Below are 27,771 nucleotides of genomic sequence, written 5' to 3'. Positions count from 1 at the left end.
ATCTAGTGGAAAGCTTTCCTAGAAGAGTGGAGGCTGTTGTAGCAGCAAAGAGGGGACCAACTCCATATTATTGCCCGTGATTTTAGAATGAGATGTTCAACGAGCAGATGTCCACATACTTTGTCATGTAGTGTAACTCAATATACTGCGGACTGTCCTGACAGCCACAGTTAGTGGTCCCTCCCTGTGCCAGATGGATCACGTGGTGAATTCTAGAAGGCAGCTTGACTCGGAACTGGTTGGGATAGAATTATAACTGAACAACAGGATCGGCCTTGTCCAACTGGAGGCTTCATTTAGAAGTGTCAACAGATTAATCAAGCCAGTCCTGTTACAAGAATTCCCCCTAATAAACACAGTGGTGTGTCATCTTAACCTAATGCCCTTCGCTGACATAGTTCATGCCATCATAGTAGTTTGCCTGTGATTGCTTTGCATCACTTGGTTTGACAAAGAAATGCTGCCTTTGTTCACATCAAATTATGATTTTAAGTGAGGTCAGGTGAGGTGAATGCATTCAAATATGTGCATGCTGCTAGGGTCCAGTCACTCTCATTGCTGTTGGTCATACTAATGTACGTAAATAATGGCTGTGGCTAGGTATGCAAACTCAGTGTGGATCACAATCTATACTGGTACATAGACTTTCCATAGACAATATCCAGCCTGGTCAGTATCCCATGTCAAAGTATATTGATATAGTTCACAGTAAATAGTCAATGGCTTTTTATTTAGCTAATTTAATAATTTAGAGCAAACTCTGGCACTGGAGAGCATGCAGGCTTATATAACAACCCTATGACTCAGCTAATTATGGCCCAGACTAAATCCCATGCAAGATTTTATTTTAACATGGTGTGTTAATGATGCACTGGAATAAAAGCTTGTAGGTCGACACCTCTGGACCTTGAGTTGGAGAACCCTGAACTAGGGCCTACTGATCCTGGGAAAGGGAAATGTTTGACGTGTTTGTCACTGACTGCTAATATCAAACTCTTGGTAAATCCTTACCTTTGAGAACATTTCCGGACTACTTCCGTCCAATGAGAGTAGTCCACATACTGAACATGCAAGGGGCAGTGTTGAGGCACTTTTGAACAAAACAGATGAGCACTACAGTGTGTTACCATTGAAGCTGAGACGATAGACCAACACAAACCGAGGGTAGCGCAAGGATTGGACTGGGTGAATGCAGCCCTCAACAGTGGCGATTGCGGCATTCTTTTCCACCATTTTTGGGGAGATAAGAGGACACCCAAAGTAACGTCAACATTCGTCGAAGGGTCATGTTTCGTTCCAATTAGCTCGTTCATAAGGCTAACAATTTACTATTCGTATCATCAGGCAGTTATCTGAATGCATATTTCATTGTTGGCAAGCTGTATTTTTTTTCTTCTGAAAGTGTTGACTTTTAAAGAGACGGAGGCGGCTGAGTAACGTTAAACGAAATACAACTGACATAAGGAGCCGATAGTCCACCATGGATAACGCTCACACAAAGAGTGTTGAAGAAGTTTATATCGATTTTTCTGTCAACGAAAGCACAGGACTTGGTTTGGACCAGGTGAAACGTCAGAAGGAGAAATGGGGATCGAACGGTACGTGAACCTCTAACTACACTTTTACTACTGGTACCGGTATTTAAGCTAACTATATTTCACTCGCAAGAGAACGAGATCAGGGTTTCCCAAACTCGGTCCTTGGCGCTCCCCCGGTACACCTTTTGGTTTTTACCCAAGCACTACACAGTTTGATTCAAATAATTAAAGTTTGGGTAACCCTGGACTAGATAACGTACGGTCATTTGTGTCTGTTGTTATGGTGCTTTCAAGACAACGGGGGAAAAAAGAGGTCAAATTATGACGTCAGTGATCTTCAGATCTGAAAGTTGGAGCTCTAGAAAGAGGCCCGAGTAACCGACTTGGAATTCTGTTGGATAAACGTTAATCGCGAATTTTCCCAGATAGAGCTCGTTCTTTCCCGAGTTCCAAGTGGTCTTGAATGCACTGGTCTGAGATTTTCCAGTTCAGTTATTTTGAACGCGTCATTAGCTAAACGTCAGCACACACCCGGCTTGGTCATTGGATGACGTCATCGTAGACTACCTCGTGGGTTTCAATCTTACATTTACACATTTTACTGAACGAAGCAGTTACACGGGGGAATTGTCCAATTAGTTCATTTTCAAGGGTGTTTAAACCAGGTAGCAAGACCGCTGCGCTGACCTGTGAATTTGGGTCAGGATAGCCGCCCGCACAGGCCCATGTAGCTAGCTATAACGATGCTCGCAGACTGGCTGGCTAACTATCGTTAGCTAAAACGAAAGCTGGTTCATAGTATCCTGTGGTCTGTCGTTTTTCTAGATGGTTATTTAGTAGTATTCTAGCGGCACCACAAATTATGACGCCATGTGTGTATTGTAATGAGGAAACCTTCAGAATAAAAGCCCGTATTGCAATGTGGGTAACTCATTCAAAATAATTTGCATTTTAGTCAATGGCAACGTTTATTGTGCCAACAAAAGACAATAAATAATTTATTAAAACAAATACATATATGTTGACACTTTGGGCTATAGAGAACTTTTCTATCTGTCTCAGCTAAAGTGTATTGGAAAATGCTCAGTAGGATCTTAACTAACCAAATATATGTCGTTTTTGAGGGGAATGTGTCATACATATCCAGAAGCACTTCATTCTCCACCCCATCCATAGCTGAGACGGGGTTTCTCTCCACAAGCCAATATGTACCCCATGTAAAGTCTATTACAGTGCATTGCGTTGGGGGCGATGGAGGTGGAGAACAAAGTGCTGCTGGATATGTATGACACAGTCCCACTCCAAAACTACACACATTTGGTTAGTAAAGACCCTACTGAGTATTTTCCATCCCAGTGTATCTGAGACAGGTAGTAATGTTTTTTTTTTCTCCTCTACATCCCAATAAGTATCCCATATAGAGTGTTTTGCATTGCAGTAAATGGAGTTGGTGGAATAAGGAGTCATTATTATATTATGTTGCCTGTATTATACCTGTTGCCCAGCATGAGACCAATTCAAGTTTTGCAGACTCTATTGTGTAATTCCAATAACGTGTTTTATTAAGTGCATTTCTTAAAATGTAGCCTACACAATAGCTTTCAACGTAGTACAATTTTATTTTTTACATGTGCCGAATACAACGGGTGTAGACTTTACCGTGAAAAGGAATTTGAAAAGGAATTTTAACACAATAAAATAACGAGGCTATATATTTTTTTTGTCATTTTTAGCAGACGCTCTTATCCAGAGCGACTTACAGTAGAGTGCATACATTTTATTACATTTTTTTACATACCGAGACAAGGATATCCCTACCGGCCAAGAGCAGACGCTCTTATCCAGAGCGACTTACAGTAGAGTGCATACATTTTATTAATAATTTTTTACATACTGAGACAAGGATATCCCTACCGGCCAAACCCTCCCTACCGTCCAAACCCTCCCTAACGACGCTATGCCAATTGTGCGTCGCCCCACGGATCTCCCGGTTGCGGCCGGCTGCGACAGAGCCTGGGCGCGAACCCAGCCCAGCCTGGGCGCGAACCCAGAGACTCTGGTGGCGCAGCTAGCACTGCGATGCAGTGCCCTAGACCACTGCGCCACCCGGGAGATATATACAAGGGTACCGAGTCAATGTGCAGGGGTACGAGGTAATTGAGGTAATATGTACATGTAGGTAGGGGTAAAAGTGTTTAGCACTGAGGATGGATAATAAACAGCAGCGTATGTGAAAGTGTGTGTGGGGGTAGAAGCTGTTCAGGAGGCTTGACGCTCTGTTATAGCTTGCTGTGTGGTAGCCAGGAGAACAGTCTCTGACTTGGGTGGCTGGAGTCTTTGACAATTTCTAGAGCCTTCCTCTGACAACGCCTGGTATAGAGGTCCTGGATGGCATGGAGCTCGGCCCCAGTGATGTACTGGGCCGTACGTATTATCCTCTATAATGTCTTGCGGTCAGATGCCATGCAGTTGCCATAACAAGCGGTGATGCAGCCAGTCAAGATGCTCTCAGTGATGCAGCTGTAGAACTTTTTGATCTGCGGACCCATGACAAATCTTTTCAGTCCCCTGAGGTGAGAGCGGCGTTGTCGTGCCCTCTTCACGACTGTGTTGGTGTGTTTGGGCCATAATAGGTCCTTTGGGACGTGAACACAGAGGAACTCTAAGCTCTCGACCCACTCCACCACAGCCCTGTCGATGTGAATGGGGGCGTGCTCGGCACTCGGTTTTCTGTAGTCCACATACCCGTAATTTGTGTAAAAGTGTATTTTATTTCTACGGCTCCTGACCAATTGTGCTATTTTGTATTTTTTTGTTGTTGCTGATCTTAACTTTTTTTAAAACATGAGCAAAAAGAGCTTCTGGACATCAGAACAGCGATCACTAACCTCGATTTGGACGAGGATTTGTACTTCAATGAGTCGGCGGCGAAGGACATACTGCTCATCCCGGACCAGGCCCAAATCACAGACACTCGTAAAAGGAAGAGACAGCGTTCTAGAGGTTGACGTGCGGGATACCTGACGAGACTACGTCGGCGAGTGGATAAACCGCTTCTACCCTTCGTTCTATTGGCGAACGTGCAGTCACTGGAGAATAAACTGGACAAGCGCCATCAAGACTATCCTATCAATGTGAGCTGAAGAACTGTAATATCATGTGTTCTCAGGACATGGTTGGACATGTAAAATATAAATCGAGTTTTTTCCACATACGACGCAATCTCTACTGCACTCCGCACTGCCCTTTCCCACCTGGACTTCCTGACCCCAGGTGGTGAGGGTAGGCGGCAACAACATCCGCCACGCTGACCCTCAACGCAGGGGCCGCTCAGGGATGCGTGCTTAGTCCTTTACTGTACTCCCTGGCCGGGCACGACCGATGACATGGCGGTGATAGGCCTGATCACCGACGATAATGAGACAGCCTATAGGGAGGAGGTCAGAGATATACACAAGATTATATATTGGATGTCTGACAACTTTCAAGGTGACCTCTGAGAAGATGGGTTAAAAAGAATCCCTACACCACCATGAATTCAAACATTGAGTGGGCAATGTTCTTACCCTTTTGCTACCGTTAATGACTCAGCCAAACTCAAGGCTGTGGTTTCACGCAGTGAATGCAATTAAATGAAGTCCCTGTTTTTCAAAATCCTGGTGGCAAAGTTTTAGCTTTGCACAATCTAAACCAGGACATAGGGGGTTAGTGGGAGTCATTGGGGTCGGTGGTAGTCAAAGCTGAGGTGGAGATCAACAAAATGCAATGCCATGTCATGATTGATTGTCAAAATGTAAGAACGTTACTTAACCATTTTCCCTAATGGTGTGTTCTCTTTTCCCTGATGCACTTTGGATTGGACCATCTCCAGAGCTACCTGCTGAAGAAGGTAACACTTGTTGAAAATAGTTTGTTGTAAAAATTAAACCTAATTCTGATATTTTCTCCAATTATTTGCAAAAGAGCTGATCTGATTGGTCAAAAGTGAAAAATTTAGTGAAAAAAATATCCGGAATGGGCTTCCTGTGTAAACGCAGCCTATGTGATGCATCATTTTTTTCTTAATTTCATGTCATTTAACAACTTTCATTCTACAGGGAAGTCTCTATGGGAGCTTGTTGTTGAACAGTTTGAAGATTTACTTGTAAGAATTCTTCTGCTGGCAGCTTGTATATCTTTTGTAAGTATATCACCTGGACAATTTTTTTTTCTTCCTGAGATGGGGTTTAGGGCACACTAAATTTGGTACTGCTGCTGCTTGCCATGGGTCAGTTTCCCCCCTTTTAATAGGCTAGCCCTTGATATCAATCAGCCAACATTTTACATTAGACAAGTATAGATTGATGTCTGTATTAGAAGCATGTCACTGGGGAATTTAGTCACAGTATTCTTGCTTTCACCGTAAAGGTTTAAATTAATATACTTTTGAATGCATTTGATTGCTTTGGTTAATTTTGTAGATGTGTCAATCCCCTTACAAGCAAACCCCTAAATCATCTGATCTTATGCTTGCTGTCTGGAGTTGTTAAAAAAAAGCTAATGAGTAGGAGTGGGCTTTCTAATGGAAAGGGAAAGTTTGTTTGGCCTTGTGGCATGAGGTGTGGACAGCAAGTGCAAATGTCTTCTGTTTTTATGCCTCTGCTGAGGTTACATTCATAGATCAGGTGGCTAAACAGCTGAGAAGGCTAGCTACACATCTGAGGAATGGTGACAACAGCAGTTGCTTGAATCGAGTTGCTATCACCATGTGTCTAACAAGACATTTGAGTCGTCTTGTACTCTTTCAGCGTAATCACTTCTATCAGGGTTCTCACTGGTAGTTTGCCTTTCGTCTTGTGTTTTGACATTTAACGTTACATCATTATTGGTAGTAAGTTGCCTATACACAAGCTAAATGGTTTGGTGGAAATGTAACTGACAGCATGCAGTGATCTAGCCTAAATTCTATAGTCCTACAGTATTAGCAGTGTACTGCTACATCTGTGTTTACTATTCATGTTCTTAGGTAGTGGACAGACGGATGTTTTTGCATTGGAAAATATAGTGTCAGATACCATGCGCATTGATTTGAGGAGGTGGGGTCCTTTTGAGGCCAATATGGAGGGTTCAAGAGCTGGAATCTATAATCCCTGGTGTGTGTGTGTATTTTAGAGGAGCTGGTATGTAGTGTGCCCAGCCGTGCGATATGAAGGTGTCAGTGGCTGCTGTCCGGGGGACAGGGCACCACTGAAGACCAAATTTGGGCTCTTACCTTCAGTGAGAGGGCACATGCCAGACGAATGCACCATTCCGCTCACTCCCATACTTTTGGTCGGTGGTCAGATCTGATTGTGGGAGTAATAGGCTCATAGACAGGGAAATAAACGGGTGCAGCAGGTTGTTCATGATGGTGTCTGTGTTATGCAGCTTTGTCTCGTTGAAGTGAATTCGTGTGCTCTTATTCTCAGCAGTTAAGAGGGACATTATTCAAATGAGTCCCACTCCCAGAAGAGTGTTTTTATCTCCTGTTTGTGAGAGAGAAGGAGTGCTGAGTTGGAGAAGAGCTTTACTAAATGCACAATGTGTGGGTTGTGATTGATTACAGAAGCAGTGGTCCTCCTGGTAACTGGTTTAATGTTTGTGGGGGGTTGGTTTGAGGTGGTAAGATGGTTGTCTGTTGGTTTCAACTGCTCATATTTGATATGCATACTGTGTATGATACTGAGGGCCATTGATTAATTTAGCCAAATGTACTGTTATGTGATGTGCTGACACTGATGCAGCATTACAAATCCGGTCCATTTTTATAAACTTTGTAGCCTTACTCTATTTTCTGCGTTTGATTGACAGTTTTGTAGTGCAAATGCAATTTATGTGCAAAATGTATTATAAACCTCAATTAAATCTGGCAGCATGATTTAATTCAATTCTGGTTCAATAATCACCTCCTTATAATGCACATTATTGAAGAAAAGTTTCAAATTAAATCATGTTGACAGATTAAAATGAGGTTCATGGTTAATTTTGCACTTATTAGCTCAAAGCTTTTAATTTAAAAATAAATAAATGTGAGTGCCATTGCTAAGTTAATTAGTCATTTGAGATTGTATACTTCTACCATGTTTGGGTCCATTGGCAGGCATGGATGAAGTTTGTCTGTTTTTTAACAGCAATGCTTTCTCCATGACATTTAGTACAACCTTATTTCACAACATACTTCAATCATAGCTTTCTTAACATGATTATGATCATTTAAATTCATAGTTGTAAGCGCGTAGTAAGTATCCAGGGGGAATAATGTTGGTACGTGCTCCTGTACTATGTGCAATAATGGATCATCTCGTTGTCTTGTTTACCGTTAGGTCTTGGCCTTATTCGAGGATGGAGAAGAAACAATCACAGCGTTTGTGGAGCCTTTTGTAATCTTACTCATTCTTATAGCCAATGCCATAGTGGGTGTGTGGCAGGTGAGCAACTTACATTACATAATTTAGACCTCTTTTACAGTATCTTGAATGTCTGTGTGGAGCTGCAATGACAAGTATTCAGAAACTCTTGTTTTGCTTGTATGCTGCTAGCTAGTGACTATAGGCAAAACATGCCACCATTAAAAAGTTACAGGTAGGAGTATCCACAAATCTCATACATTCTGCTTGCTGGTCATATGTCTGCTTAACTCTTATTAATCTCATGCTTTTCAATAGAAAGTAAATGGGCAGAGGAAGGAAGTGGGTCATTGACTACATTTGAGACCAAAGTGACAACCCTCCTCGCCCAGCCTTGACATGTCTGTTGCTTTGTTGATGTTTACACACAATGGTCTCTAAGCCATTCTCTAATCCGTATTTGCAGTTTTTGCAAAGAAAAATCAGCCTGTAGCAACACAAAAAGTCTATATGCTCCCTTAGGATTTATTCTTTCAGTCTAAACTCATGCATATTTCTGGAGAACTAGGCTACATTTCCTCAGCTGTCTGTCAACATAGATGGCATGTTTGTGAGCAAATGACCTTGAACATTTGAATCCAATCCATAAAGCATTTATGCGCAGCCAAAGAATGAGCATAAAATATTGTCAATCACTCTGTTTCAAACAACAAGTTGATAGTTGTCTTTTTTCCTCAGTTTTGATGCCCAATTTCTAGTGTCAGTTAGAATGTCTGTCACACTGGTTGACTTTGCTTACACTGCCAGGCAGCTCCTAGGAGGAATATCCAAACCACTGTGTGCCATGGAGTAGACTCTAACCTCTGTCCCCGTAGCACTTATATGTTGAAGCTGGTCAGGAAATGTGGACTTTAGAACCAAGCATTCTATTCCTCCAAGTTATTGAGTAAACACAAACGTGACTTTGGCACAGTGTGTGGATTTTCTTATTTAGCTGCTGTTCTCATAAATGTGACATTCCCTATGACGCAGTGTTAAGAACTTACACTTCTGTTTTCTTAAGCATAATCAGTACAGAAATGTACTATTTTCAGAATGTAAAATATGCAAAGGGAATCCCCTGGTCCTTGTCATGCACGATCTCTAACATTTCCTGCTGTCAATGACTTTGTGGTTAAATTTTTACAGCCACATCCATCAGAGTTAATGATACAAAGTGGCATGGTTAGGCTGTTGAAGTGACATATTGTGCCTTTTATAGAAGTCACATATCTGCAGTTTGTGGGATGGTGAAAAGTCAAATAGCCTTATTTGATTTGAATTGGCTTCTAAAATGTCATCAGATCATCTATTTCAGTATGTAATATGTATCCAAACAGTCAACGTTTCTAATCTACACAGGAACGTAATGCTGAGGATGCCATTGAAGCCCTTAAAGAGTACGAGCCTGAGATGGGCAAGGTCTACCGCCAGGACAGGAAGACCGTTCAGAGGATCAAGGCCAAAGAAATCGTGCCTGGAGACATCGTCGAGGTTGCTGGTAAGTTGGCCCTGTCTTTCTCGGTGCTGTAGGATGCATTAAACCCACATCATTTTTGGTGATTCAGTAATTTGGCTTATGAATAACCATTATTTAAGATTGAAGCAAAAACAGTTCTTAGTCTTCGTTAGGAAAAAAAGGACACTCCTTCTAATCTATTTTCACTCAAACCAGCATAGTTTGACACCTCACTCGTGTACATTTTATTTTTAATCAGACTCATGAATCCAGGCATGTTTAGGCTTACATTTTAACAGCAAAATCTCATTTAAATTCCCCTCTCCCCCAGTCCCACTGCAGAGGTGACACCCTACATGAGAGGTGTATTTTGGGATGTTTCTATTAACCCATTGTCCCAAAGGACTAGGCACTAGTGGTGCTAAGGACCTCTCGAATCACATGTGCATGTTTCCTGGGGTGCTAAACTCACGAAGGTGCACTGCACACAGCACACCACCTTGACGAGGCTCCCATTGTGTTCAACCATAGTGCCATGCTAGCACATTCCCATTAGAGCCGGTAAACTGAACCTCGGAGTGGCTCATCTCTCACGTTTCCTCAATGCAGCTCATGAAAGAGCCTGGTATGATTTACCCAAAGTCGGTGACTTTAGCAGCGAGAGAGACGTTTCTGATTGATTTTCAGAGGAATTGTGTCCTGAAAAGCATGTGGCTGCAGTGCAGCAGGGGATGGACATGGATGTAGTCAACTGATGTGCAGTAAAATACTGGAGTCCTTGAAGCGCTAATGTTATCATGATACTTGGTTTAACCCTAAGCCACTGAGGTGAGATTGGGTTTTTCTGTGCGTAGTGGTGGGTTTTATTTTTGGCCTGAATAGCCCGTCTAGATAATGGAATCATGGTGTATTTATAGCAGGCAGTGACGGTAGTTCCTTTCTGGGGAAAAGTGTTGCCGTGTATGACGTGGGACTCCAAGCAGGACTCCAAACTCACCTTGAGAAGGGCACCGGCAGCACAGTGCATTTGCTACTTGCTCGTTTCTATTAAACCCATTGTTTTAGAGTGACGGAACATTTGGTTTGGGGGTTAATGTTTAACAATACCTTCATGATGGTATGGTTATCAAAGTGGATCCTGGATGTATTAATGGGTGTTCTGTATATTTGCCTTTATTTGTTGCACAGGAATCCTTGACTGGTCCTTGCTGTGTAAAAATATGATTGAGTATAGACGTGATTGGTTGTGTAGAGTGAAGGTCGCTTATGGTTTTGCTGTATGTTTACTCAGGAAAATGGCTAACGGCCTTGCTCGGAAACCAGACTCTCTTCAAGGAAACAGTCGGCAATGCAGATATTGTCAGAGTGATGCATTGTGGATGCTGTCAGGTGGAGATTGAGAATGTCACCTAATCTTAGAGAGCACATTGGGGAAATCCTGCAGAGCCTTTTCAGATTGGTTTCTGTGAGGCTCCTTTCTGAATGTTTGCCCAAATCCCCAGTGTGACCCCCTGCCATGCAGGAAGGCTGGTCATGATGCAGATGCCAGCTTACTGCTGAGGCAGAGGACGCAGGCTGCGCTTGACTGGCTGAGCTGTGAGCAGAATACTAAACGGGCCAATCTCTGGCCCTGCCTGTCAGGGTACCACCGTGGGCCCTGACACAGCCAGCCTCCCGCTCCACTCGTCAATGTGTTTATTACACATAGCTAGTAGTCATCAACATAATGTGTCTATAGCCAGGGGTGTTGCAGTTCCACAGGACTGAGGAGAGTCTGGTCTGGTCCCTGGCCGGTGCATGTTCAGTACAGTAGGGGCCCAGATACTGATGGGGCCAGTCGGTGTGGGGTGGGATGAGGGGGGAGGATCTCTCAGCTGCTTCTATTGTTTGGACAGCAAGATGACCTTGTAGGGAAGTCCGTGTCAGTGGTGGATCGCGATCTCACCCCCCCCCCCCCACCTCCAAGCCCAACACACAGAGACCCTACCCATCACCACTCTCCATGGCCTGGGATTCCAGACACTCAGCGTGGCATTTTGTGTGGCCTGCTGTGGGGTCTTTTGGCAAGTGTCTGGTCCAACCAGGTGTTTGCTGTACCCAGCTTGTCAGCAGGAGGCACAATGGCTGTCTGGGACTTAGATGAATAAGGTGGAGGGATCTGTATGTTACTGCATCAGCATCCTCTTTTCAAGTTCAATCTGCTGTTCATTTAGCGCTGGGCCCGGTTTCCCGATAGCGATGGAACTTAGGGAGTGTTTTAACAATGCATCTTTCCTACAAGGGCTGAAGATGTAACATGCATTTTCCTAAACACCCCGTAGAGAGAATGTTTAATAAGTGAGTCATTGGAGCATGTAGCTACTGATAGGATCGAAAGATCAGATCAGCTTTCTCCATTCAAATCTTACCTTAGCATTAGAATTGTTCCACAATACTGACGACGAATCAGCTCCTAGAGATATTGTTATAACCTATGGCTTCAAATATTGAGGTGTTTTATTCTAATGCTTAGCCTATAATAATGCACTATATCAAGATTTGGCAAAATTTTGCGCGCATGTTACCCATCATGAAATATATTGAGGCAATTTTTATACAGTAGCCTACAATTAGCAAAATAGAGCTCAATTGATTGAACATGAAATGTATTTCAATATTATTTAAATATATAGTGTCTTCAAAGTAATAGATTTTCTCACGAATCTACACACAATACCCCATAATGACAAAACGTGTTTAAAACATTTATTTGTGCAAATTTATTGAAAAATATCTAATTTACATAAGTGTTCACAGCCCTGAGTCAATACATGTTAGAGTCCCCTTCGGCAGCGATTACAGCTGTGAGTCTTTCTGGGTAAGTCTCTTTGAGCTTTGCACACCTGGATTGTACAATATTGGCACATAAATAATTATTCATGCTGTCAAGTTGGTTGTTGATCATTGCTAGACATAGATTTTCAAGCAGATTTAAGTCAGAACTGTAACTCGCCCACTCAGGAACACGTTGAGGCTTCACTGTCTTCTTGGAAAGCAACTCCAATGTAGATTTGGCCTTGTGTTTTAGGTTTTTGTCCAGCTAAAAGGTGAATTTGGTCTGTTTTGAAAGCAGACTGAACCAGGTTTTTCTCTAGGATTTTGCCTGTGCTTAGCTCTATGCCGTTTCTTTTTATCCTAAACTCCCTAACCAAGACGAGCATACTCATAACATGATGCAGCGATCACCATGCTCAAAGGGATATTCAATGTCTTGTTTTATTGTTACCCATCTACCAATAGCTGCCCTTTGTTAGTCATTAAAACCTCCCTGGACTTTGTGGTTGAATCTGTTTGAAATTCACTGCTTAACTGAGGGACCTTACAGATAATTATGAGTGGGATACAGAGATAAATACAATTTGGCAGACTATGGTTCTTACAAACCATTCAAATAAAAGTACTTGTTTTGGACTGTGTATTAAAAAAAACACTGAAATTATTTTAAATACTAGATACTCAAATACACATGTATTTGAACCCAGGTCTGGTATCAACCAACAGTTATTAAGCCACTGCAATTTTCTGAATGTTGTTTTACATTGTCCTCGTGTTCCAGTGGCAGCTAATCCTGAGGCATGTCCTGCATTGACTGCTGGGAATCTGCGCTATGCTGTCTGGTTCTAGAATTGGTGGTAAAGGGGAAGACATGCTGGTCTGACCCTGGAGAGACTGTTAAGCGAAGCCACTAACGAGGAAGATGTTGACCTCAAGACAACAGGGAAACATTAATACCCTTCAGAGCTTATTTTTTCAGAATACATTACTGTGGTCAGACTGTAGCGTTGTACACAGCTTCTCATGACCACATGTGGAACAGTACATTAGAATATTAAGAAGACTGCTGTGTGGAGAGGGAAGGCAGGACGAGTCATCAACACTCCCCTTTCATTAAGCTAAGTAGAGGGATTAACAGAGGGTTTAATTACAACCTTTTCAGGGTGTTAATGGCAACAGAATGCACTGGGACAGGACATCCAGAGAGGTCTTTAGCGATCCATTTCAATGTCTGAAAATAAATCTTTGTCTAGTGTATGATGTGTCCCAGCATATAGAGGCCATAGAGAGTTTGAAGGCATGTTGACCCCTGACCTCTGCTCTTCCTTCCTATCTCCCAGCAGAACGCTGTTAGTCGGGCAGCATCTGGTCTACATCTCACACAGCATAGGCCGCTGGTCTTAATCTAGGTGTCATGTGGCTCTGTCGCAGTGCCCTGTTGCCACAGCAACCAAACCTGGCCCAGGACAGGACATGGTGATCTGTCTGTAGTGTACTGTACAGTCCTACACACAACCCTGTTCTGTTGGTTATGAGAGGAGACTGGAGATCTCAGTACACCCACTGAAAACAGGAAGTAGAGATTAAAGCCAGACACATGGTTGTTACTCCAACTAGCTTTAGGCTAGTGTTCATGGTCTCACGTGCTCTTTTTTTCCTTTTGTAATGTTCTCTGATTCAACAAGTTCTTTGGCCCTTTGAATTGTTAGTGTACTGTACACTTGGTTAGTGGTGAATGCTTTCTAGACAAGAACAGCTGGTTAAGAGCACTTGAAAAGTTCTAGGACGTAGTTACCCGTCAAGTGCTTCTAAAATAGCCTCCTCAGAATGAGCTTTTCAGCCTTTTGTTGTAGCTGCCATAAGCACCTGCACCCTCAGGATTGTCCACAGAGAAACCTGCTGTGTCATGCAGTCAAACACAGCAGGGCCTGTGTCAGTCTGTCAGCAAAAGCAGTTTTTCTGTCTTCCTGGTGTGGCAGCCTTGCTTGGACCTACTCCACAGTTGTAAAGAAGGGCACCCCTGGAAGTCATGTCTGGCACTGGTTCACGGACTCTTGTGTCTGTGCCTCTTGTTGCTACGCGGCCTGTCTCAATCTCCTAGGTGTGGAGAATCACTTGTTGGCAAGCCTTGGGGTGAAAAGGTGTTCATGTTTGAGGAGACTTTTGGCCTGGTACCAAGTAGGATGTTGACTTAAAGGGATAGAGGATATATTCACACACACTTCATCCAGAGCAGGCCTGCAGGCCAGGCCAACTGCACCAGGACAATCGTATGTGTTGTGTTCCCCCATAAGGACATCAAGTGTTATTGTAATTGGCTTTACGCCCTGTAGTCACCAGCGTTTCTTAAAACATTTAATGTGTCTTGGCACAGGAAGTGTTGCACAACCCTAAGGATGTGGCCGTTATGGGGGGAAACGTTTGACTGTGGTCATGTTTTCTTTCAGTTCAGCTTGGCGTCAGATTGTATTTTGAAACTCCTCCCAAATGTGGTATCTTTCTTTGGCCTGTAGATAATATTCTGTAACTGTTTGCCTTTGTCTGAATAGCTTTCAAAGTGAGCCTGATGATAATTTGATGTTGCAGCCCATCCAAGGCCAATCCATTGTGAGTTAGGTCTCCTGACCTTTTCAGAAGTGAAACGCATTGTTCCACATTTAGACAGTTGAAAGATGCCATTGAGCTCTACACAATTATTTCTGAGAAAAGCGGTCTGTCTGTCTCTCTCTCTCATGGTTGGGCCATGTCCACTGATGGTCCAGAACTCCTGGCACCAGTGTCAGCATTAATACGGCCTGACACACACACCCAACTGCTCGCATCTCTCTCTTTCGCTCTCTCTGAGCCAAGGCCTTGTTGGTGTTGAGGCTTATGTGTCTAGCTTTAATATGTGACAGCTTAGGGACACCCGCTTGTTAATTTGAAGGTTTAAAAACAAGGAGTTTGAAGTTAAAGAGTGTACTGTGTGCTAAGCGCCACTCCTGTTGCGTCAATGAGCTTTGGAAAGCGGGGCTCCATGTCTGAGTGACAGCAGCTGGTGTTATCTCCTCCGCCTCTTCCTGTGCAGTGGGGAGGACAGGAAAACAGCTGGCATTTAAACCAATCAATCAAATATATTTTATGAAGCCCTTTTTACATCAGCAGTTGTCACAAAGTGCTTATACAGATACCCAGCCTAAAACCCCAAGAAGCAAGTAGTGCAGAAGCACAGTGGCTTGGAAAAACTCCCTAGAAAGGCAGGAACCTAGAGAGGAACCAGGCTCTGATGGGTGGCCAGTCCTCTTCTGGCTGTGCCAGGTGAGATTAGAACAATACATGGCCATTAAGGCCAGATCGTTTGGACAGCTCATTGGGGGAACATATTTAAATAGTTTTCCCATTTTTGGCTGTGCGTATTGTTCATCCCATGCTATTTTCCTCTCCTCTCAAGGGCACAGGGGGGGATCGGATTAGTTTACTGTCTGTTCAGTCCTGAAAAAGGAATCCTGACATTCATGAACATGTTTCTCTCCCCTGGCTTCCACCAGTCTCCCTCAATTACCCAGATTGGGCATATTATTCCAGGACTCACTGTGTGTCTTGAAAAGAAAGGTCATGTTTGCATGATTGAAGGACATTGAAGACATTTTAATACCATGTTAAGTCTCCAGGTCTGTGAGAGCCAATATATATGTTTTTCTGTAGAACTGTGCCCTGCAGCGTTTATGTACTAATAGGTTGCAGAATCAGGTCGCCACAATTCAGATGTGGCCCAAATTGTCTGTCTCCTTTGGGACGGGCCTTTTTATGGCTCACCGGTCCTCCGTTTCCTCATGCTGCTCTGGATCTCCTCTCTCCGCTACAGCAGAAGCCCAGTACTCTGCCTCTGTGTGGCACAGCAACCAACCCTGAAATTAGCTATAGTCTGTCAGTTAACACTGATGCTGAATAAATTACTTCTATATTTCAGAGAACGGCTGGGTAGTCTTCAAGGTCCAAAAGTCTAAGCACTCTGCAGGATGGGTATTTTTTATAATGTTCTGCTTTTAGTATTGGCTTAGACTTGAATATGACTTTGCACATCCACAACCAGTTTCCTTGTCTTGAGACCTGTAACTGTATAGTATCTGTTGTATGCTGCTACAATGACTTGACGTAATGGACAGAAGTTATGGAGGTCACGTGAATTATCTGTCTAGTTTTCCCTGCTTGCAAAATGTGCAATGCATCATTGTCCGTCTATGATGTTTTTTCAATCTGTGTACCTCTAATTCTGTCTTTGTCTGGTTTCCCTCTCGCTAGTTGGAGACAAGGTTCCTGCAGACATCCGTCTTACGTCCATCAAATCTACAACACTGAGAGTAGACCAGTCCATCCTGACCGGTAAGACACATGGCTGTTTGCTGCACTGTTCTTTATGGAACAAACTTAGGCTACTCTACATCTCTAGTAAAAATAGACAACCTGTCTTACTCCAAAAGCATAACAAAACTCTCTCTTCCTGTGTAATGACATTGTATGCTAATTTCAGGTGTTATACAGCTGTCTTTACTGATAGTATGAGCTCCTCAGAGCCTGCAAGCGTACTGTATGACTCACTTTTAATTGTCGTCTGCCACAGGTTTATTTGCCTTCATTCCACATAGGCAAACTTGAACTGTTTATTCCTCCTCCAGAACCAAGTTATTCCAAACTTATTTTATTGGAGAGTCATGTCCCTAACAAATCACCTCCATAGACTGGTAATATTGTAATACGCAAGGAATGTAGGAGTCAGTTCAAACCCAACTGCTCAGCCCCACCTCACAACAAAAGTTTGTTTTACTTAAGCTTATCAAAATAAGACTTATTATTAATAATTTAATATCATGACACCGTTTAATTGAGTTCACCTCCTCTGAGTCGAGAGCCAGGGTTTCCACTTGATCCACATTATGATAAGAGGCTTTGCCCTGCACCATGCGCACCAAGAGCCATGAATGTTACACATTGATTGTGGAGTGGGAGTCTATGATTTGAAGTTGATACAGTTTTTCCCTGAGGCTTTAGACACAGCCAAAGGGATATCTGTGTGATACGTGACCTACGCTGCTCTCTGCTGTGATTCCAGGCGAGTCGGTCTCTGTCATCAAGCACACGGACCCAGTGCCTGACCCTCGAGCTGTCAACCAGGACAAGAAGAACATGCTCTTCTCCGTAAGCAACACTCTTCTCTCTTCACTCCTTACTGCTCCTTGTAGCGGCTGTGTGATGATTGAACTCTCCACCATCAGCTCGTAGTTGAGATTCTCCTTCAGTTACTTGTTTACAGTCAAGCTCAATGGAGTTGAAGAACATGCTTGATGCAGGTATCCCTTAACTTTCCTAAACGTCATTAACAAATTATGCCAGCATCACTCAATATCAAAAATGTACTTAAAAATACAGACCCTGCTATTTTATTTTGGTTTGTAAATATAGTTAAATATTCTATCTAGTCTGCTCTCCTCAAGCTTGTGTGATTGTGTGGCAAATAACGTTCCACCTGTGTGTTTTCAGGGCACCAACATCTCGTCTGGCAAGGCTATTGGTGTGGTGGTGGCCACGGGCGTGAACACTGAGATTGGTAAGATCCGTGATGAGATGGCAGCCACTGAGCAGGAGAAGACCCCCCTGCAGCAGAAGCTGGATGAGTTCGGGGAGCAGCTGTCCAAGGTCATCTCCCTGATCTGCATCGCTGTGTGGATGATTAACATCGGCCACTTCAACGACCCCGTCCACGGAGGCTCCTGGATCCGCGGCGCCGTCTACTACTTCAAGATCGCCGTGGCCCTGGCCGTGGCCGCCATCCCCGAAGGTCTGCCTGCTGTCATCACCACCTGCCTGGCCCTGGGCACCCGCCGCATGGCCAAGAAGAACGCCATCGTCCGCAGCCTGCCCTCTGTGGAGACCCTGGGCTGCACCTCTGTCATCTGCTCCGACAAGACCGGCACCCTCACCACCAACCAGATGTCTGTCTGCAGGGTGAGTCTGGTTGGTTGTTTTACACGCTGACTGGACAGTGAAGTCTGCCTCTGAATTGGCTCTGTTACCTTGCTGTGATACTGTTTCAGAGTATGTGTATGTGTGCAGAAGGCTCTTTTGTAGTGGAGAATCAAGAGTGAGATGTGTTACAAAGAGGTGGTGAGGCAGCGACGCGCTGCGGCTTTGATAGACAGTCAGCCATTAGGTGTTCATCCGCGGTGCTCTTGCATAACTCACCTTGCGTCACCGCTCTGCGGAGCATCCAGTCCCTCCCACTTTCTGAGTGGCACCCTAACACACCTACAGCTCTTTCCCAGAGCAGAGAGACATTTCATTATTCATGAGCATGTTTATTCTCTTTTTGGTGAATATGCACAGATCTTTGGAACTGCTGACTCCACTCCTTTAAACTTTGACCTGTTGCATTATTTAGTAGGCCTATGTCTATCAAATGTTTCTGGATGATAGGTTCTTTATTTGGTAGCGGCCATTTATTTCCCAGAATACATTTCGTTTGAGCTAGCATTCCATGGGTCTCTGGTCTGTTTTAATGTATGTCCCTCTGTAGTCACTTCCTTTCACCTCTGGTGCAGACTGAAATTATTAGGGGAAAGGGGATGTCAAGTTAGTTGCACAACTAAATGCATTCAACTGAAATTTGTCTTCTGATTTTTAACCCAACCATTCTGAATCAGAGAGGTGTGGGGGGCTGCCTTGAAGAGAAACTTCAGGATTTTGACAATGAGGCTTTTTTTATCTACTTCCCTAGAGTCTGAACTCGTAGATACCATTTTTACGTCTCCGTGTCCAGTATGAAGTTAGAGTTAGCGCAATGGCTGGAAGTTTATGGGTATCTGCTAGCACAGGGCTCTCCAACCCTGGTCCTAGAGAGCTTCCATCCTGTAGGTTTTCACTCCAACCCTAATCTATCACACCTGACTCTAATAATTAGCTGGTTGATAAACTGAATCGGGTTAGTTACAACTGGGGTTGGACCTACAGGATGGTAGCGCTCCAGGAGCAGGGTTGGAGAGCCCTGTGCTAGCGGATACCCATAGACGTCCAGCCATTGCGCTAACGTACGTTAGCATTGGATCACGAAACTACCTCCAACTTCCTTCATACTGGATACATAACATAAAAATTGTATCATGAGTTCATCTGACTCTGGGGAAGAAAATAAACGGCCTCATTACCAAAATCCCGAAATATCCCTTTAATCGACGTCCATGTCATCGGCGCCCAGGGAGCAGTTGTTGTTAGGATGCATGATGAAATTTTTCCATAATACACTAGTAAATTAGTAACTACTTGTCATCATATCCTACTGTACCTATCTCATTGTTCCATGAAGTGATGATGACATTTGTTTAAGTAACACATGTTTTAGGCTGTGACGAGTTCTCCACATTGCTTTCACCTATCCCAGTAGTTTGAGAATGGGATCTCTGTTGTAGAAGCTAGGAGCTGAAAGAGAACCATGTCTTTTTCAGGTTACTACTCAGTGACCACCAAGCAACCCCCATCTCCCATTTCATCTGTCAGTGATGCTTGGAAAATCTTCCACAAAATAGTTTGTATAGAATTCACGACTTAAGCCTAATGTATTCAGCGAGAGGATGTAATGCTATTTTCTTCTAATCATCTGACGTCAGCAGGGCTCTCTGAAGTGTGGCCTCCAGCTGGAAAAGGACATGAATGATTACCATCACTCTTCCTTCATCCTATCTCTCTGACTGAGACTGCTGGCGTGTCCCAGCTGACTGGCTGTTGTGACGTGGTGTTAGTTTGCACATACCTACTGCTAGGCTTGGACCAATCCAGTTCTTCCTGTGGGAAAAGGCCCAGCCCTCCAGGCTTCAGCGCACTCTTCTCTTTATGCTGGCTCCCTGACAGATGGCCTCCACTATTTACTTATGGACTAAACCAAACAAGCACTGCTCACTGCTAGACTCCTGCCTCCTGCCTTAGCTCCCACACAGCCATAGGGCATCCAAATCCCTCCAGCCCAGAGAGTATCTCTCTCACACACACACACACACACACACACACACACACACACACACACACACACACACACACACACACACACACACACACACACACACACACACACACACACACACACACACACACACACACACACACACAGTATAAGGTGGTCTACAGCAGTGTTTCCTAACTTCAGTCCTCCAGTACCCCCAACAGCACACGTTGTTGTAGCACAGGACAAACTCGCCTGATTCAACTCATCCAGGGCTTGATTAGTTGACAAGTTTGTCTGGGGCTACAACAAAAATGTGTGCTGTTGGGGGTCTGGAGTACAGTTGTGAGAGCTGATCTACAGCTCTCACAGGCTCTGTGGTGCTGACTTGCTGTAGTCCACTGTGCTATTATGTGGTGTTTGTTGCCATCTACAGTGTAAGTTAATAAACGGCCTCTAATGTAATGTTGTAACCATACATCTCTTATGACTGAAAATAACTTCTAGACTACAGGACTATGATTACTCACCACGGACTAGCAGAATCCTCATTTTCCTTTCACGACTCTGACAAGCCCGACAGGAAGGATACGCTGCTTCCTCGGGAACAAGCCCAGATCCACGGGATCTGCATGAAGAGGAGGCTGAGAAAGAGGGGTCGAAGGTCCGCCTGCCTTCTGAGAATTCGCAGGCGATCAAATAAACCCCCACTTCCCTCCATTCTGCTAGCAAACGTGCAATCTTTGGACAATAAAATCGACGAGTTACACAGAAGTTTGAACTACCAACGGGACATTAAAAATGAACATCTTATGCTTCACGGAGTCGTGGCTGAATGACAACGACAACATCAACATACAGCTGGCTGGTTATATGATGTACCAGCAGGATACAACAGCGGCGTCTGGTAAGACAAGGGGTGGTGGTCTATGTATTTCTGTAAACAACAGCTGGTGCACGATATCTAAGGAAGTCTCGAGCTAATGCTCGCCTGAGGTAGAGTATCTCATGATGAGCTGTAGACCACACTACCTACCGAGACAATTCTCATCTATATTCTTTGTAGCTGTTTACATACCACCACAGTCAGAGGCTGGCACTAAGACGGCATTGAGTGAGCTGTATTCCGCCATAAGCAAACAAGAAAATGCTCACCCAGAGGCGGCGCTCCTAGTAGCCGGGGACTTTAATGCAGGGAAACTTAAATCCGTTTTACCAAATTTCTATCAGCCTGTTAAATGTGCAACCAGACGAAAAAGAACTCTGGACCACCTATATTCCACACACAGAGACGCATACAAAGCTCTCCCTCGCCCTCCATTTGGCAAATCTGTGAGAAAGACCTTTCAACAGGTCAACATTCACAAGGCCGCAGGGCCAGACAGATTATGTACTGCGAGCATGCGCTGACCAACTGGCAAGTCTCTTCACTGACATTTTCAACCTCTCCCTGTCCGAGTCTGTAATACCAACATGTTTTAAGCAGACCACCATAGTCCCTGTGCCCATGAACACTAAGGTAATCTGCCTAAATGACTACCTACCCGTAGTGCTCACGTCTGTAGCCATGAAGTGCTTTGAAAGGCTGGTCATGGTTCACATCAACACCATCATCCCAGAAACCTTAGACCCACTCCAATTTGCATATAGCCCCAACAGATCCACAGATGATGCAATCTCCATTGCACTCCACACTGCCCTTTCCCACCTCGACAAAAGGAACACCTATGTGAGAATGCTATTCATTGACTACAGCTCAGTGTTCAACACCATAGTGCCCTCAAAGCTCATCACTAAGCTAAGGACCCTGGGACTAAATAACTCCCTCTGCAATTGGATCCTGGACTTCTTGATGGGCCGCCCCCAGGTGGTAAGGGTAGGTAACAACACATCTGCCACGGTGATCCTCAACATGGGGGCCCCTCAGAGAGCGTGCTCAGTACCCTCCTGTACTCCATGTTCACTCATGACTGCACGGCCAGGCACGACTCCAACACCATCATTACATTTGCCGATGACACAGCAGTGGTAGGCCTGATCAACGACGAGACAGCCTATAGGGAGGAGATCAGAGACCTGGCCGTGTGGTGCCAGGATAACAACCTCTCCCTCAACGTGATCAAGACAAAGGAGATGAATGTGGACTACAGGAAAACGAGGACCGAGCACGCCCCCATTTTCATCGACGGGGCTGTAGTGGAGCAGGTTGAGAGCTTCAAGTTCCTTGGTGTCCATACCACCAACAAACTAACATGGTCCAAGCACACCAAGACAGTCGTGAAGAGGGGACGACAAAACCTATTCCCAATCAGAAGGTTCTACAGCTGCACCATCGAGAGCATCCTGACAGGTTGCATCACTGCCTGGTATGGCAACTGCTCGGCCTCCGACTGCGAGGCACTACGGAACGTAGTGCGAACGGCCCAGTACATCACTGGGGCCAAGCTTCCTGCCATCCAGGACCTCTATACCAGGCGGTGTCAGAGGAAGGCCCTAAAAATTGTCAGACTCCACCCTAGTCATAGACTGTTCTCTCTGCTACCGCATGGCAAGAGGTACCGGAGCGCCAAGTCTAGGTCCAAGAGGCTTCTAAACAGCTTCTACCCCCAAGCCATAAGACTCCTGAACATCTAGTCAAATGGCTACCCAGACTATTTGCAGTGCCCCCCACCCCATCTGTTGTCATCTATGCACAGTCACTTTAATAACTCTACTTACATGTACATACTACCTCAAGTAACCGGTGCCCCCGCACATTGACTCTGTATCAGTACCCCCCTGTATATAGTCTCGCTATTATTATTTCACTGCTGCTCTTTAATTACTTGTTACTTTTATCTTTTATTCTTATCTGTATTTTTTTAAACTGGATTGTTGGTTAGGGGCTCGTAAGTAAGCATTTCGCTGTAAGGCTTACACCTGTTGTATTCGGCGCATGTGACTAATACAATTTGGTGTGAGATGATTAGTGCGTGTGTGAGTCAGCCCTAACTTTCCTTGTCTGTGTTGTGGTCTCCAGATGTTCATCATTGACCAGGCCGAAGGGAACAGCTGCTCTCTGAATGAGTTCACCATCACTGGCTCTACTTACGCCCCTGAAGGAGAAGTGTAAGTACCAAATACTCTCTTAACGCCAGTCTGTTTAAAATACAATTATTTATTTACTTCCAATTACATGAAACGTTGGAGGGAGTTAATTATTCATCTTGTCTCCTGGCCTGTGTGTCTCCCTCCAGGTACCAGGATGGCAGACTAGTGAAGTCCTCTGCGTATGATGGTCTAGTGGAGATTGCCACCATCTGTGCCCTGTGCAATGACTCCTCTCTGGACTTCAATGAGGTCTGTGTGTCTACCTGACTGCCTATCTCCTCCTTCATATGGATCATTAAGGGATGTTGAGTAGCGTTGACTGATTGGCTAATGTTTGTGTTGTCAGGCCAAAGGTGTGTATGAGAAGGTTGGCGAGGCTACAGAGACGGCTCTCACCTGCCTAGTGGAGAAGATGAATGCGTTTGACACCGATGTCAAAGGCCTGACCAAGATCGACAGGGCCAACGCCTGCAACTCTGTATGTACACGAACTTCAACCATTGAACAATTAAATGGTGTGGTACTCCACAGCTGGTTGTTAGCAGGTTTTCTGACTGGTGTGTTGTCTGTCAGGTGATCATGCAACTGATGAAGAAGGAATTCACCCTGGAGTTCTCCAGAGACAGGAAGTCGATGTCTGTGTACTGCACCCCCAACAAGGCCCGCTCCTCGCTTGGAAAGATGTTTGTCAAGGTATCACCACATTTTTAGAAACTCTGCTATGTTTGACTCACATTGAACCAAGTGTTAGTGTTTTTAAGTCACCCATGTTTGAATCTGTGTGTCAACCTTTAAAACACTTTAATCCCCACAGGGTGCCCCCGAGGGAGTTATTGACAGATGTACTCATGTCAGAGTGGGCACCTGCAAGGTTGCCATGACCCCGGGCATCAAAGAGAAGGTCATGTCTACGATCCGTGGGTACGGGACGGGGCGTGACACCCTGCGCTGCCTGGCTCTGGCCACCCGGGACACCCCACCCAGGAAGGAGGACATGGTGCTGGTCGATTGTGCCCGCTTCGTTGATTATGAGGTGAGCACTACTCATCACCACTGCATAGAGTAGGAGTTGACAGGCATTTTGCTAAAAGGCATTTGTTATGTGTAGATACCATATCTAACTTATACTGCTGGATCCTATTAATATCATATGAAGACAAATATAAACACAACATGTAAAGTGGTCCAATGTTTCTTGAGCAGAAATAAGAGGCCAGAAGTTTCCCATACGCATAAAAAGCTTATTTCTTTCAGATTTTGTGCACAAACTTGTTTACCTCCCTGTTGGTGATCATTTCACCTTTGCCAAGATAATCCATCCACCTGACAGGTGTGGCATATCAAGAAGCTGATTAAACAGCATGATCGTTACACAGGTGCACCTTGTGCTGGGGATAATAAAAGGCCACTTTAAAATGTGCAGTTTTGACACAACACAATGCCAAAGAAATCTCAAGTTTTGAGGGAGTGTGTAATTGGCATGCTGACTGCAGGAATGTCCACCAGAGCTGTTGCCAGAGAATTTTATGTTCATTTCACTACCATAAGCTGCCTCCAACGTCATTTTAGAGAATTTGGCAGTACGTCCAACCGGCCTCACAACCGCAGGCCATATGTAACCACGCCAGCCCAGGACCTCGCCAGCCTAGGACCTCCACATCCGGCTTCGTCACCAGCGGTGTCGTCTGAGACCAGCCACCTGGACAGCTGATGAAACTGTGGGTTTGCACAACCAAAGTATTTCTGTCAGAAACCGTCTCAGGGAAGCTCATCTGCATGCTCGTCGTCTTCACCAGGTTCTTAACCCGACTGCAGTTCGGCGTCACAACCGACCTCAGTGGCCAAATGCTCACCTTAGATGGCCACTGGCACACTGGAGAAGTGTGCTCTTCAAGTATTAATCCCGGTTTCAACTGTTCCAGGCAGATAGCAGACAGCATGTATGGCGTCGTGTGGGCAAGCCGTTTTCTGATGTCAATGTTGTGAACAGAGTGCCCCGTAGTGGCGGTGGGGTTATGGTATGGGCAGGCATAAGCTACGGACAACGAACACAATTGCATTTTATCGATGGTAATTTGAATGCACAGAGATGAAGGCCCATTGTCGTGCCATTCATCCGCCGCCATTTCAGCATGATAACGCACAGTTCAATGCCGCAAGGTTCTGTACACAATTCCTCGAAGCTGAAAATGTCCCAGTTCTTCCATGGCCTGCATACTCACCATTGAGCATGTTTGGAATGCTCTGGTTCGACATGTTCGACAGCGTATTCCAGTTCTCGCCAATATCCAGCAACTTCGCACAGCCATTTCATAGGCCACAATCAACAGCCTGATCAACTGTATTCAAAGGAGATGTGTTGTGCTGCATGAGGCAAATGGTGGTCACACCAGATACTGACTAGTTTTCTGATCTGGGCCCTTACTTTTTTTTTAAATGGATCTGTGACCAACAGATGCATATCGGTCTTCCCAGTCATGTAAAATCCATAGATTAGGGCCTAATGAATTTATTTCAATTGACTGATTTCCTTAAATTAACTGTAACTCAATAAATCTTGTGGCATGTTTCCGTTTTTATATTTTTGTTCAGTGTAGCATAACTTTTGGATGTATTGTGCAATTCTAGTAGGAACCCTGATGGTGACTCTGTTTTTGTGTTTCTCTGCCCAGTCTGACCTGACCTTTGTGGGCTGCGTTGGCATGCTGGACCCTCCCAGGACCGAGGTGGCTGCCTCCATCAAGCTGTGCCGCCTAGCCGGCATCCGCGTCATCATGATCACCGGCGACAACAAGGGCACTGCTGTGGCCATCTGCCGCCGTATCGGCATCCTGGGTGAGGAAGACGACGTGGACAAAATGGCGTTCACTGGCCGCGAGTTTGACGACCTGTCCCTTCAGGCCCAACGCGATGCTGTTATCAACGCCCGCTGCTTCGCCCGTGTCGAGCCCTCCCACAAGTCCAAGATCGTTGAGTTCCTGCAGGCCATGGACGAGATCACAGCCATGGTACGCTGAACCCACCCACTCACATCCTTACTGTACATGCATAGTTGTTATATCTATTACTGTTGTCTCGTAGCCTCCTATCCACACTTAAGTATCTGTTTTGTCTCCCACAGACTGGTGATGGAGTGAACGATGCTCCTGCCTTGAAGAAGGCAGAGATTGGCATCGCCATGGGCTCTGGCACTGCCGTGGCCAAGTCAGCCTCTGAGATGGTCCTGGCCGATGACAACTTTTCTTCCATCGTGGCGGCTGTGGAGGAGGGCAGGGCCATCTACAACAACATGAAACAGTTCATCCGCTACCTCATCTCCTCCAACGTGGGAGAGGTCGTCTGGTGAGTCTGTCATTTACGTACCTCCTCCTGCCAAAGTGATGTCTCTGTAGTGGTTTTATGGTGCTCCTGTGGAGGTTAATGATGTTTCTCTATGGGGGCAGTATCTTCCTGACGGCTGCTCTGGGCTTCCCTGAGGCTCTGATCCCCGTTCAGCTGCTGTGGGTCAACCTGGTGACAGATGGTCTCCCTGCCACCGCACTGGGCTTCAACCCCCCCGACCTGGACATCATGAACAAGCCCCCCCGCAGTGCTAAGGAGCCCCTCATCTCTGGATGGCTCTTCTTCAGATACCTGGCCATTGGATGTGAGTTAATGGGACTGTTGTGCTTTGTTTCCAATTCTATATCAGATATCTCAATCTTAACATTTTCTCAAGCTCACTGCTACTGGCATACCCTGCCACATACTGTTATTGTGCACCTCTCTGCCTATCCATTGTCTTCCTAGTTATAGAACTAGTCTGTCCCATAGTCAGTCAGCTGTGTCTCTGTCCTCAGGCTATGTGGGAGCTGCCACAGTGGGAGCCGCTACCTGGTGGTTCGTGGCTGCTGAGGATGGCCCTATGATCTCTCTGTACCAGCTGGTGAGACTAACGCCTAGATGTCAGCTTTACTGTCCAAATTGTGTTTTACCTCTCAGCCTTTCTTATGTCTCGTGTCTGACTCCTCCCCCCACAGAGCCACTTCCTGCAGTGTTCCCCTGACAACCCTGACTTCTCAGACCTGGAGTGTCATGTGTTTGAGTCCCCCTACCCCATGACCATGGCACTGTCTGTGCTTGTCACCATTGAGATGTGCAATGCCCTTAACAGGTGAGTCTCCTGCAGTGACATGAGCTTTCTTTCGTCCTCAAAAATCATTTGCATTCAGTGGAGGACAGCTCCAACTTTTGTAAGTACAATAGAATATAGAGTTTTGACTAATCTGATCCACCATGTGACCTTCTCCCAGCCTATCAGAGAACCAGTCCCTGCTGCGTATGCCTCCCTGGGAGAACATCTGGCTGCTTGGGGCCATCTGCCTCTCCATGTCCCTCCACTTCCTCATCCTCTATGTGGAGCCACTGCCCGTAAGTCAGCTTTACTTATATCAACCAGGTCAATCTATAGGATCCCCATGTTCACTCTCTCTCCATCCCTCATTCTCCTCTATCTCTCCA

At 45.1% G+C, this 27,771-nt stretch overlaps 1 protein-coding gene across 3 annotated transcripts in view; it reads left to right on the top strand.

Moving 5' to 3' along the window:
* Window positions 1-1,136: 1,136 nt before the first annotated feature.
* The window catches only part of LOC139576954 (sarcoplasmic/endoplasmic reticulum calcium ATPase 2-like), a 29,864-nt gene continuing 3,229 nt past the window's right edge, over window positions 1,137-27,771 (top strand). For all 3 annotated transcript variants that reach the window (XM_071403592.1, XM_071403590.1, XM_071403589.1), the window contains exons 1-19: window positions 1,137-1,598; window positions 5,410-5,427; window positions 5,636-5,718; window positions 7,880-7,984; window positions 9,305-9,443; window positions 16,497-16,577; window positions 17,305-17,390; window positions 17,733-18,197; window positions 23,201-23,289; window positions 23,418-23,520; window positions 23,618-23,749; window positions 23,845-23,964; window positions 24,086-24,304; window positions 25,944-26,279; window positions 26,393-26,613; window positions 26,715-26,917; window positions 27,111-27,196; window positions 27,291-27,424; window positions 27,564-27,681. In XM_071403592.1, coding sequence (XP_071259693.1) covers window positions 1,481-1,598; window positions 5,410-5,427; window positions 5,636-5,718; window positions 7,880-7,984; window positions 9,305-9,443; window positions 16,497-16,577; window positions 17,305-17,390; window positions 17,733-18,197; window positions 23,201-23,289; window positions 23,418-23,520; window positions 23,618-23,749; window positions 23,845-23,964; window positions 24,086-24,304; window positions 25,944-26,279; window positions 26,393-26,613; window positions 26,715-26,917; window positions 27,111-27,196; window positions 27,291-27,424; window positions 27,564-27,681 — 2,856 coding nt within the window. In that variant the 5' untranslated portion in view covers window positions 1,137-1,480. The remainder of the gene's footprint in view (window positions 1,599-5,409; window positions 5,428-5,635; window positions 5,719-7,879; window positions 7,985-9,304; window positions 9,444-16,496; window positions 16,578-17,304; window positions 17,391-17,732; window positions 18,198-23,200; window positions 23,290-23,417; window positions 23,521-23,617; window positions 23,750-23,844; window positions 23,965-24,085; window positions 24,305-25,943; window positions 26,280-26,392; window positions 26,614-26,714; window positions 26,918-27,110; window positions 27,197-27,290; window positions 27,425-27,563; window positions 27,682-27,771) is intronic.

This window comes from Salvelinus alpinus, chromosome 5, assembly GCF_045679555.1.
Source record: "Salvelinus alpinus chromosome 5, SLU_Salpinus.1, whole genome shotgun sequence".
NCBI classification, from domain to species: domain Eukaryota; kingdom Metazoa; phylum Chordata; class Actinopteri; order Salmoniformes; family Salmonidae; genus Salvelinus; species Salvelinus alpinus.
The sequence above is the reverse complement of the archived record's forward strand: the minus strand, read 5'-3'. Positions and strand labels throughout refer to the sequence as shown.